At 45.9% G+C, this 12,945-nt stretch overlaps 1 protein-coding gene and 1 pseudogene across 1 annotated transcript; both read left to right on the top strand.

Annotated features, from left to right (window-relative positions):
- The first annotated feature begins 415 nt into the window (after nt 1–415).
- Nucleotides 416–10,043, top strand: LOC140352429 (uncharacterized). Its single transcript, XM_072437736.1, is given in 14 exon segments — nt 416–500; nt 635–702; nt 929–1,030; nt 1,078–1,081; nt 1,448–1,513; nt 1,596–1,726; nt 1,812–1,940; nt 2,014–2,121; nt 2,192–2,350; nt 3,093–3,164; nt 3,238–3,318; nt 3,885–7,401; nt 7,404–8,125; nt 10,011–10,043. Coding segments are annotated over 14 exon segments (5,277 nt in total).
- A 5-nt stretch (nt 10,044–10,048) lies between these two features.
- Nucleotides 10,049–12,399, top strand: LOC140352428 (uncharacterized; annotated as a pseudogene).
- The last annotated feature ends 546 nt before the right edge of the window (nt 12,400–12,945 follow it).

Raw genomic sequence — 12,945 nt, 5'->3', positions numbered from 1 at the left:
CTCCCATCTGCGTGCCATCGTGGATGGGTTCGTTGAGATGCCAGAGGGATGTCTTTACTTTGGCTTCAGTTCGACACCTGGAGGTTCATCTCAGGATCTCTATGATCAGCTGCAGAAGACCAAACTGCGCATAGGTGAAGTGTTAGCCGAAGTTAGTTTAGCTTGTCTGCTTAACTATACTGACTTCAATCTTCATTTAACAGAGCCTGATCTGGTGTGTCTCCTCGCTCCCTGCAATGACTTGAGAGCCTTTGGCACCGTCACCGAGGCTGGCAAGGCGTTTGCCCATCTCCTTAGCTACCTCTGTGCACGGTTTAAGAAGGTAAGAGGGTTTCTTATTATAATATTTCAATCTATTCATTTGATTTCACTTCACCGGATGTTAACATGTTCATGTCTGACACAGGTTGTGGTCATGGACTTCCCGACTCGTATCGCTCAGTTTGTGGAGCCCCAAACACTTCTGAGGGAAAAGTTTCAAAGTGTTGCAGTGGACTTGGGTATGTTCACAGTATAATCTCATTTTCATACCTGCAGCTTTGGTGCAGACGTGTGAATCTGCACACACTTTTATTATATACCAATAATATATTTAACACAGAAATCTAATGTGATTACATGTTTGTTTTCAAAGAAACCCACTACTTCCCGGTGACTGAGCACTTCCCAATGAATCGCCGAGAGCTGTGGAGCAAGGATGGCGTGAGTAGTCATTTTATCTCTGACTCTTTGCACAGCTTTATCAATCCATTGGCGGTACTTTAGTTCCTCAGCATATCTTAAAATTAAACGAGAAGCCTATCTTACATTTTGTACAAACTCTGGTGTTTCCTTTTCAAAGACCAGTTGAAGTTCTCTGATCCGTCCTAAAGTCTAACCTTAGCTCTGTTTATTTGTAATGAATGCTTATTGTTTATTTCTCTCTCAGATTCATCTGAGTGACAATCATGGGATGGTGATCTTCGTGAAGTTGTTGTGGCAGGCCTGCTACATACAACTGGAGTCACCTGCTCCCACCGATCCCATTCCTGTGCCACTTCCACCCCCTGATGACTTTACACTGGTTGAACGGCGCAGAAAGGTGTGTGTGTCTTTTAACCTCTCTCGCGCTGATAACAAACAAAACAAAAAAACATTAAAGAGGAGCTTGTACAGGCATTACTGTACAAGCTCCAGGTCACACACCACTGGTCACTAAGGAAACTGCACAGTTGCAAAACAGTCAGTCACAACACGTCACTGCTCTGCCACTTGGACAACGTGTGTTTGTTTTGGTCAGCTAACAATACATTTTGACACTTTGTGCAATGTTACCTGTAATGTATTGTATTGTATGTATAGAGCTTTGATTGTGAGTGGAGGGACTGATTCACTTCTTCCTGATGATGAATAAAAAAAATCATTAACAGACATCTCTGAATACTGTTTGATTTTCTGTCTGTTACAGAAGAACCGGTCAAGGGCCCTGCAGACCTCTCCTGTGGGACCCCGGGCTCGGCTGGTTCAAAAGGAGGTGAGTTTGGATAAGGACTTTATGTGAGTGGCAATCTTGGTGTTAATATGGTGGGCTAAAACATTTGCTTAATGTCCACAAGTGGAGACCGTCTTCTCCATCCCCCTCTCGCCCACAGTGTTCAACCCCGCTATCTTGATGGAGATGAACAAGATTGTTCCATCTCGCCTTGGCTTTGTGAAGTCAAGTCGCAGCTTTCCAAAGGGAAAGAAGGTAATTCCTCATGAGTTGTGTAAAATGATGTTATGCTTTGATGTAGCAAATGTTTAAAGAAGTTACCTTTTTCCTTTTTAAAAAGACGCCTCACGCGAGACGTCGTAAAGCTGTTGCCCGGAAGTGCCAGCCCAGGGGAGCGGTCGAGGCAATGGCTGAGGAGGTGAGCCCCTCCTGCTCACCTCCCATTACATCGGGGACAGAGGAGCAGACGGTGGGTGTGGCATGAACGCATGTATTTAATGTCTGACATTTATAACAACTCACTTATGTTTTGTGTTTTATAGCCTGTTGTGGAAGTGAGGGACCGCCGCTCACGTTCACGCTCCTTTCCCCGTGTGGAGGTGAGACCCCGCTCACCTTCCAGCACCTCACCCGCATCAGAGGGGGGCCATGTCGGTGTCAATGTGCTCATATTTACATGTCAAGATGCCACTCCTCATGTGTGTGTGTGTGATTCTGTAGGCGGTTTTGGAGGTGAGAGGTCGCTCACCTGCCCGCCCCTCCTATGCAGACGTGGTGAAAGGCCAAACACCCGTCACCTCCACATCTGGGATGGAGGAGGATGTCGCGCGAGAGACATTCAAACCTGCTGCCTCAAAGCGACGTTGCTCCCAGCGGCAGGTGAGACTTTACACTCAGACTTTACATTCTAGACTTAAATGTAAACTTTCAACAGAATGTTATTGTTAAAACATAGATTAGATTTATCATAAATCTAATTGTAATTCTTGTAAGAAAATTTGGACTTGCATATTTTCCCCATGCCGTGTAGTCCTGCTTAGTCCTTTTGTAGCCTTACTTTAAACCAGCTATAGGCTTTAGTTGTGATTTAATTCTGCTTCAAACTTTAAGTATTGGTATAGAACTGTTTTTTTAGTCCTGCTTCAGTTCAGCTTTTGACTTACTTTAGTTCTGGTTTAGACGTTGTTTAGTATTTGTATAAAACTGCTTTAGTGCTGCTTTTTCCAGTCTCTGCACGGCTCAAGTCCTGATTCCGTTCACATTTAGACTGTTTTAGCCACGCCAAATTAACCTCAATCTAATTGTAATCACAATTTTTAAATGGACCTAATTAGCAACTCACAAAGACTACAGTTTTTGGTATTTGTATTATTCTGCCAAACAATGGTTTAGATGTGTGAGTCTAATAGATTATCAGCTCATCTGCGTATTTCAGTCTTTAAGTTTAAGTGTGAACTATTAACCCAATCCCATTGTTGAAACTTAAATGAAACAAATCGTGAATCTAATTAAATTCTTATCCAAAATGTCGCAATTAGATTCTTCCAATATTGCACATCCCTAATTTGCCCTGTTAATGATTAGAAAACACGTTGACTAAAAGCAACTTTTCTTTACACAGACTGAGGCAGCACCTGCTCTGGAGGTGAGACCCGGCTCACCTGCCAGCTCCTCAGAGATGGAGGAGGACCAGGTTTGTGTGGGTTTAAAGAGCTTCATAATGTTTTATGGTTTGTTACCTATTCATAATGTTAAATTGTTTCTAGGCGGTGGCAGTTGTGGAAGACGTGACACCAGGGACGTCCCCCACTAGTGTGGTCTTGATGGACACTTTGCTGGAGGACAAGGTTTGTTTTTTATTCTTGTTTTTTAATGAAGTTTGTACAGAATGTAATGTAATACATATTTGTTGTTTGTGGCTACAGGTGGGAGATGTGGAGGAGACCCCAGGGATGTTGACAGACCAGGGGAGTTAATATGGTTTATTTATACTTAATTGCTAGTGTATTCTTAATTATACTTTTTATTTTTTTGTTTTTATTTTATAACTTTGGTTTTGCTCAAACAGAAAGTCATTTCTTTATTCCCTGTTTTTAGGCTGATTACATATGAAAAATAGAATGTTGGCTAATTCTGGCATATTTTTATTAGTATGCACTGTCCCTGAAATAAATAAGATATGAAATCAAAAATAAAAGATGACTAAAGACCTTTTCGCCTCATATTATTCATGATATGAGTCCCATTTGGTCCATAGTCATTCAAATTTGTCCATTTTGCAACTTAAGTCCAAACTTAATTGTTTAATTTATTTAAATATTACGGCAGCAGAAACAAAACCTTTTGTATTGCAGTAAGACTGAATAGACAATCTGTGTAATTTGAAGACGCTAATGTTGTTGTCCTTCTCAAGAAGACCAGCCCCCCACCAGTAACCCAGCCTTCTCCACACCGCCCTCCCAAGACCACATACGGCAGACAACCTTCTCCTTGCCTCAGCCCTCCTGTGACCAGTCAGCCTTCCCTACACAGCATCCCACCAGCTGACAACAAAGCTAAGTCCCAGCTTGATGTTTTACCTCCTGCGGTTAGGGGTAGCCTTAATCAGAATGATCGCAGGTTCCTTTTTGCCGGTCTACAGTGTGTGGCGATTTCACTGGTGGCTTTAGCCAAGCACACAGTGTCCAGTGTGTTTTCATGGGAACAGAGGCATTTAGACAGGGTTTTGAAACTCGGGGATGAACTGTACAAGAAGCGTCGTCAAGGTGGATTTACTAAAGGCTTGCTACTTGTTTCGGAGTTGCCAACTGCGTGGGTTGTAGATGGCCGTTGTTTCAGATTTGCTTTCAGTGATTCACTTGCCGGAGATGTAAACGTTGAAAAGAGCGACATGATTGATGTGGGCTTGTGCGTGACCTTAGATTGTGGTTTAGAACAGGTGTTTGCGTTGTATGACACATGTCTTTTCACGCTCGGTGGTACCACTTGCGCAGTTATTAAACAAAATGGTCGATATGCAGTGGTCGACTCACATTCGCGCGGTGCTGATGGTTTGGTACACTATGATGGTAAGAGCGTGGTTGTGTATTTTAAAAGCATTGATGCTGTGTCCAGTCATTTTAGTGCTTTGGCTGGCGGTTATGAAGACGTTTCAAAACCATTTGAGATTACTGGCGTTGATGTTGTTGTTGCCGATGGTGTGAGGGGTTTAAAGAGCAGAGCTCCCCCAGGAGTTACTCCTTCAGTTACCCCATCCACTAGTGTGAGGGGTTTAAAGAGCAGAGCTCCCCCAGGAGTTACTCCTTCTGTTACCCCATCCACTAGTGTGAGGGGTTTAAAGAGCAGAGCTCCCCCAGGAGTTACTCCTTCAGTTACCCCATCCACTAGTGTGAGGGGTTCAAAGAGCAGAGCTCCCCCAGGAGTTACTCCTTCAGTTACCCCATCCACTAGTGTGAGGGGTTCAAAGAGCAGAGCTCCTCCAGGAGTTACTCCTTCTGTTACCCCATCCACTAGTGTGAGGGGTTTAAAGAGCAGAGCTCCTCCAGGAGTTACACCTTCTGTTACCCCATCCACTAGTGTGAGGGGTTTGAAGCGTAAAGCGACCAAAGCGTCTCCTGCAAGTCCAAATGGTCTGAGTGGCTTAAAGCGCAGAGAGCCTGCAGAAGTTTCTACCTCTGTAACCACAACCAAAGAGCCAGCAGACGTTTCTCCATCTGTTCCCCCAATCGCTAGTCTGATGGATTTAAAGGGTGAAGAGCCCGCAGAAGATGCTTCTTCTGTAACCTCAACCACCAGCCGTAGGGGTTTAAAGCGCAGAAAGCCTTCAGAAGTTTCTCCTTCTGTAACCCCAACCACCAGCCAGGGTTTAAAGCGTAAAAAGTCTGCAGAAGTTTCTTCTGTACCCCAAGATGCATTTAAAACTACGAAAGACACAGACGGTGATTTCGATGTGCTGTGCACTGGTGTTCAAGACAAAGCCCTGTTCTTCAATCCTATTGGTGAAGGTGTTTGCAAAGATTTGTGCAAACTCCTAAAGGCAGAGTTTCTGAAGTTTGGTGTAGCAGATCCTGAAACTATAGGGCCACTGGGAACGCCGTGTCAAAAAGACAAAATTGTTGCGGATGGTAATTGTTTCTTTCGCGCTGTTTCGCAGGCAATTAGTGGCACGCAAAAATATCATCGGAAAATTAGACTTGCGATTGTTAAACAGCTCCAAAATGACGCTCAAAAATACAAAACCCTTTTGCGCGAAGGCCACTTGTCTGTTGAACAATATATCAGTGCGACAAAAATGCGTCTGGTTGGCACATGGGCCACAGAACTTGAAATCCATGCCGCCGCGGATTATTTAGGCGTAAATGTCTATACTTTATATAACGGACACTGGCTGAAATACAGCTGTACTACTGAGCCTTTGTCAACCAAAGGCATTTACCTGGAAAATATTAATAATCATTATGAAACTGTAACTTGCGTCAAACAACCTATTACTCACGGTTGTTATGAATGCTGCCAATTCTCTGCATTACCATTGAAAGGCTACCATATTCGATCTAAAAATGAAGATGCCCAATCACTAGTTAATCCAACAGATAATGATGACATAAGTACAATCAAAAAAACTGCGTTATCAAAGTACATGCTAAAGAAAAAGAAAAAGAGTCAGAAAAACACATACAACAAACATCATGATGTGATCAAACAGACAGTAAAGCAAAAATATATACAACAACGGGAACAAGTTAAACAACGTTGTTTGGTACGATACAAACTTGATGTAGAGTATAGAGAAGGGAAAAAGGCTGCAAAGAAACATAAATATAATGTGAATATAGACTATGGAAATCAAATAAAGACTGCAACTATGCATAAATATATAACCAATATGCATTATCGAGAAAAAGTTAAAGCAACATTTAAAAATAAATACAGCATTGATTCACAATATCAATGCAAACTTAAAGCTGCTGGCATTAACAAATATAAAGCTAATTTACAATATCAAAACAAACTTAAAGCTGCCAGCATTAACAAATATGAAGCTAATTTACAATATCAAAACAAACTTAAAGCTGCCAGCATTAACAAATATAAAGCTAATGTACAATATCAAAACAAACTTAAAGCTGCCAGCATTAACAAATATGAAGCTAATTTACAATATCAAAACAAACTTAAAGCTGCCAGCATTAACAAATATGAAGCTAATGTACAACACAAACAAAATGTCAAAGCAGCCAGTAAACAAAAGTACAAGACCAATCCCCTTCATAAACAAAAAGTTAAAGCACTTGTTGAACAAAAATACCGCCATAATGAGCAATTTAAAAATAAAACTCGAGAAGCATACACAAAAAGTAAAAAACAATTGAAACAAAAACTGGAAAACTTCACTTTTGTCATGGAACAATTCATAAAGGAAGTTGAAGATGGTCCAGAATATGTTTGTTGTGTGTGTTTAAAACTCTTATTTAAGAACCAGGTCTTACCTTGTAAAAAGGAAGACTTTATGGCTAAACCTAAATGTGCTGCTGTAGCTGATGCCTGTATCTCAGAGGCTTATTTACATACATGCGACCAAAAGTGTCCAACTCCATGCCCCCTCTTGGATTGCAGAGGTAGTTTATGGATCTGCTACACATGTAACTCCAAACTCTGTAAAGGTGAAATGCCAGCTGAAAGTTCAGTCAATAATTTACAACTGGACGACATTCCACCCGAACTTGCGTGCTTGAACACCGTTGAACAGCATATAGTGGCACTTAATATACATTTTATGCAAGTTCTAGCCTTGCCAAAGGGGGGTCAACGAGGAGCGCATGGTCCTTCGACTTGTGTCCCCTCCCGAATTACTGAGACCGTAAAGCTCTTGCCGCGTAGCAATATGGACGGTTGTTTGTTACCGGTAAAACTTAAGCGCAAACTTTCTTATAATACGAGTATCAGTATGTGGATACAGAGCGTGTGCGGAGGGCCATTGAGTTTCTTAAAAGAAACAATCGATATTATATAGACATTGATTTTAATGAGGAGTGGGTTAATGAGTTTGAGAGGGAAGAACAGGAAGCTATGGATACGGGAGCGGACGTTAACGTAGCGGCTATGGATACGGGAGCGGACGTTAACGTAGCGGCTATGGGTACGGGAGCGGACGTTAACGTAGCGGCTATGGGTACGGGAGCGGACGTTAACGTAGCGGCTATGGGTACGGGAGCGGACGTTAACGTAGCGGCTATGGGTACGGGAGCGGACGTTAACGTAGCGGCTATGGATACGGGAGCGGACGTTAACGTAGCGGCTATGGATACGGGAGCGGACGTTAACGTAGCGGCTATGGATACGGGAGCGGACGTTAACGTAGCGGCTATGGATACGGGAGCGGACGTTAACGTAGCGGCTATGGGTACGGGAGCGGACGTTAACGTAGCGGCTATGGGTACGGGAGCGGACGTTAACGTAGCGGCTATGGATACGGGAGCGGACGTTAACGTAGCGGCTATGGGTACGCGAGCGGACGTTAACGTAGCGGCTATGGGTACGGGAGCGGACGTTAACGTAGCGGCTATGGGTACGCGAGCGGACGTTAACGTAGCGGCTATGGGTACGGGAGCGGACGTTAACGTAGCGGCTATGGATACGGGAGCGGACGTTAACGTAGCGGCTATGGGTACGGGAGCGGACGTTAACGTAGCGGCTATGGATACGGGAGCGGACGTTAACGTAGCGGCTATGGATACGGGAGCGGACGTTAACGTAGCGGCTATGGGTACGCGAGCGGACGTTAACGTAGCGGCTATGGGTACGGGAGCGGACGTTAACGTAGCGGCTATGGGTACGCGAGCGGACGTTAACGTAGCGGCTATGGGTACGCGAGCGGACGTTAACGTAGCGGCTATGGATACGGGAGCGGACGTTAACGTAGCGGCTATGGGTACGCGAGCGGACGTTAACGTAGCGGCTATGGGTACGGGAGCGGACGTTAACGTAGCGGCTATGGGTACGGGAGCGGACGTTAACGTAGCGGCTATGGGTACGGGAGCGGACGTTAACGTAGCGGCTATGGATACGGGAGCGGACGTTAACGTAGCGGCTATGGATACGGGAGCGGACGTTAACGTAGCGGCTATGGATACGGGAGCGGACGTTAACGTAGCGGCTATGGATACGGGAGCGGACGTTAACGTAGCGGCTATGGGTACGGGAGCGGACGTTAACGTAGCGGCTATGGGTACGGGAGCGGACGTTAACGTAGCGGCTATGGATACGGGAGCGGACGTTAACGTAGCGGCTATGGGTACGGGAGCGGACGTTAACGTAGCGGCTATGGATACGGGAGCGGACGTTAACGTAGCGGCTATGGGTACGCGAGCGGACGTTAACGTAGCGGCTATGGATACGGGAGCGGACGTTAACGTAGCGGCTATGGATACGGGAGCGGACGTTAACGTAGCGGCTATGGGTACGGGAGCGGACGTTAACGTAGCGGCTATGGATACGGGAGCGGACGTTAACGTAGCGGCTATGGGTACGCGAGCGGACGTTAACGTAGCGGCTATGGGTACGGGAGCGGACGTTAACGTAGCGGCTATGGATACGGGAGCGGACGTTAACGTAGCGGCTATGGGTACGGGAGCGGACGTTAACGTAGCGGCTATGGGTACGGGAGCGGACGTTAACGTAGCGGCTATGGGTACGGGAGCGGACGTTAACGTAGCGGCTATGGATACGGGAGCGGACGTTAACGTAGCGGCTATGGATACGGGAGCGGACGTTAACGTAGCGGCTATGGGTACGCGAGCGGACGTTAACGTAGCGGCTATGGGTACGCGAGCGGACGTTAACGTAGCGGCTATGGGTACGGGAGCGGACGTTAACGTAGCGGCTATGGGTACGCGAGCGGACGTTAACGTAGCGGCTATGGGTACGCGAGCGGACGTTAACGTAGCGGCTATGGATACGGGAGCGGACGTTAACGTAGCGGCTATGGGTACGCGAGCGGACGTTAACGTAGCGGCTATGGGTACGCGAGCGGACGTTAACGTAGCGGCTATGGATACGGGAGCGGACGTTAACGTAGCGGCTATGGGTACGGGAGCGGACGTTAACGTAGCGGCTATGGGTACGGGAGCGGACGTTAACGTAGCGGCTATGGGTACGGGAGCGGACGTTAACGTAGCGGCTATGGATACGGGAGCGGACGTTAACGTAGCGGCTATGGATACGGGAGCGGACGTTAACGTAGCGGCTATGGGTACGCGAGCGGACGTTAACGTAGCGGCTATGGATACGGGAGCGGACGTTAACGTAGCGGCTATGGGTACGGGAGCGGACGTTAACGTAGCGGCTATGGATACGGGAGCGGACGTTAACGTAGCGGCTATGGGTACGGGAGCGGACGTTAACGTAGCGGCTATGGATACGGGAGCGGACGTTAACGTAGCGGCTATGGGTACGCGAGCGGACGTTAACGTAGCGGCTATGGATACGGGAGCGGACGTTAACGTAGCGGCTATGGGTACGGGAGCGGACGTTAACGTAGCGGCTATGGATACGGGAGCGGACGTTAACGTAGCGGCTATGGGTACGGGAGCGGACGTTAACGTAGCGGCTATGGATACGGGAGCGGACGTTAACGTAGCGGCTATGGGTACGGGAGCGGACGTTAACGTAGCGGCTATGGGTACGGGAGCGGACGTTAACGTAGCGGCTATGGGTACGCGAGCGGACATGGATTTAATGGCTAATCAGGTGGAGCAGGAGCAAGCCGAATTGGATGATGAGCTTGTCCATGATCGACAGCGGCATTGCATGTACCAGGACACATTCTTCATGCCTGCTGATATAGGGCAGGAGGCTCTTGACCACTATTTTGAAGGTGTTTTAAATTTAGCTCCGGCTGAGGGTAACAGCCCGGTAAGTTTGTTAAAGGATAAAGAAAATGAAGCTAAATGCTTTGGACGCAATACGTTTCATACCCCTCGGAAAACACGTTTAACCTTGTGCCGATATTTTGTTAACCGACTAATGCATGTGGATGGCAGATTTGCAGAAAAATTTAAGTTTCTCTTTTTGGCATTATACATGTTGGAGGTTGAGCAGGTTGTGTCAAAAGTGTCCATAGCTTTGCGGAAGGGACATTCCGGTTCTGGTAATGCTGCTGCAGGTGAAGGAACTTTACAAGATTTACTACAGTTTGATAATGGTTATCGATTTATGACGGCTATAAGAGGAACACCGCTCTTCTGGCAATTGGCACAAAAAAATTTGTTTGCAACCATTCGTCAGCTCGGTATTCCGACGTGGTTTTGTTCATTTAGCTCTGCAGATCTGCGGTGGCCAAGCCTACTGAAAACACTCTTAAAGCAGGAAGGTGGTACCCGGAGGGTGCAGATTTGGACTGGGCTGAGAGATGTGACCTTTTGCGTCGTCACCCTGTAACCGCGGCTCGCATGTTTGACTCCCGTTGGCGCCGATTTTTGCGTAAAGTTATTTTGGCACCAGCTCAGCCCATCGGTAAAATCATCGATTATTTCTATCGTGTAGAATTCCAGCAGAGAGGTAGCCCACATTGCCACGCCCTCTTTTGGGTAGAGAACCCCCCTAAACTTGGTGTCAACACTGACGAGGAGGTCCTGAACTTTGTGGATCAATATGTCACGTGTAAACGACCCTCAGACCCAAATGTATTGGAAAAAGTTACTTCGGTGCAGCAGCATTCCAAACGTCACTCCAAAACATGTAGGAAAGGTAAAAAGGTGTGCCGTTTTAATTTTCCCCGCCCGATATTGACGCGTACGTTTATTAAACAGCTGGACCCTGAATCTGTCCCACTTGTTACAAGGGAACAAGCTGAAGTTATTATGACTGCGCTTAAGAAGGCTACTCTTGATGAAAATAACCTGTCTCTTAGTGCTCAGGATTTGTTTGCGTCCTTGGGGTTATCGCAGTTCACTTTTGAACAAGTCTACAGTGTTTTAGGCGGACACACACACATAGTTTTGGCCAGGGAACTCGACGAAGTCTGGATTAATAACTACAACGAGAAGTTATTCATTTGCTGGAATGCCAACATGGATATCCAGTTTGTTGTAAATGCGTGGGCTTGTGTCGTGTACATTATTTCATATATTTCCAAATCAGAAAGAGAAATGGGTTTGCGCAAAAAGAAGCTTCCAAAGGTAATCTTAGTGCAAAAGAGGCATTTAAAAAATTAGGCAGCGTTTATCTTCATAATCGAGATGTCTCTGCGCAGGAAGCTGTCTATCGTGTAATACCAGGGATGCATCTTAAAGAGTTTTCACGCAAGGTTGAATTCATTCCAACAGGCAATAATATCGTTCGCATGAGCAGACCCATAAGTGAAATAGATGAGGAAAGGCCGGACGATATTTGGATGAGAAACACGATTGATCGTTACTTGGGTAGACCACATAACGAGACATTTAATGACATGTGCATTGCGACATTGGTATCCGAATATCGCTTACTTTGTCCATCTGACAAATGTAAAAAGCCAATTATGTTACAAAATGGTTTGGGTGCAATTACTAAGAGAACACGGACCAAGCCTGCAGTCCTCCGTTATGCGCGGTTTTCTGAGACTAAAGTTACAGAGTTATTTCATCAAAGTATCCTTCAGTTATTCCTGCCATATCGCATTGAGGCTGACCTTAAGCCGCCTCCGTATGATACGTTTGAGGAATTTTATAAAAACGGAGAAGTTCGTTTGAGTGACGGGTCCCTACATACCGTTAAATCGATTGTTGATTCAAACAGGTGTTGCTTTGAACTTGCGACTGAGGACCTGGAGGAGGTCCAGGAGCAGATGGACGGTGATGACGTCTTAGAGGATGCATGGGGCTTGCTCTGCCCAGAGCAGGAAGTTGAGAGGTTGGAGTCAAAGGAGGAGAACAGAGAGAAGATGCAGGGAGTTAACTCTGAGCATGAGCAAGAGCCCATTCCCGACTTGGCCGTGAGCAATCAGCAAATTGGTCATGTGGAGAAAGCAAATGTCATGAGTCGTAAAGAGGGTCTTTCACTTGTGAGAACTCTGAACGAGCAACAGCTGTCTATTTTTTACAAAATACGGCAATTTTGCTTAGAGAAAGTTGCAGGCAAGAACCCTGACCCATTACACGTTTTTATTACGGGTGGAGCAGGCACTGGGAAAAGTCACCTGATTAGAGCGATTCAATATGAGGCGTCTCGGTTATTGGCTCCTACATAGTCCTGATAATGTCAGCGTTTTATTAACGGCTCCGACAGGGATAGCAGCATATAATTTACAGGCGACTACTATCCATTCAACATTTAGTATCGGTACAAGTATTTCCCTCCCCTACACGCCGCTGGGGGAGGAAAAGCTCAATACATTGCGCGCTAAATACGTTGATCTACAAATTGTAATAATTGATGAAATATCTATGGTTGACAAAAAGATATTTACGTACATTCACGGTCGGTTGCGTCAAATG

The sequence above is a fragment of the Eucyclogobius newberryi genome, unplaced genomic scaffold (genome assembly GCF_026437365.1).
Source record: "Eucyclogobius newberryi isolate DKJ021-1_F unplaced genomic scaffold, fEucNew1.0.hap1 SCAF_85, whole genome shotgun sequence".
In the NCBI taxonomy this organism is placed as follows: Eukaryota; Metazoa; Chordata; class Actinopteri; order Gobiiformes; family Gobiidae; genus Eucyclogobius; species Eucyclogobius newberryi.
This window is presented reverse-complemented; position numbering and strand designations above follow the sequence as displayed.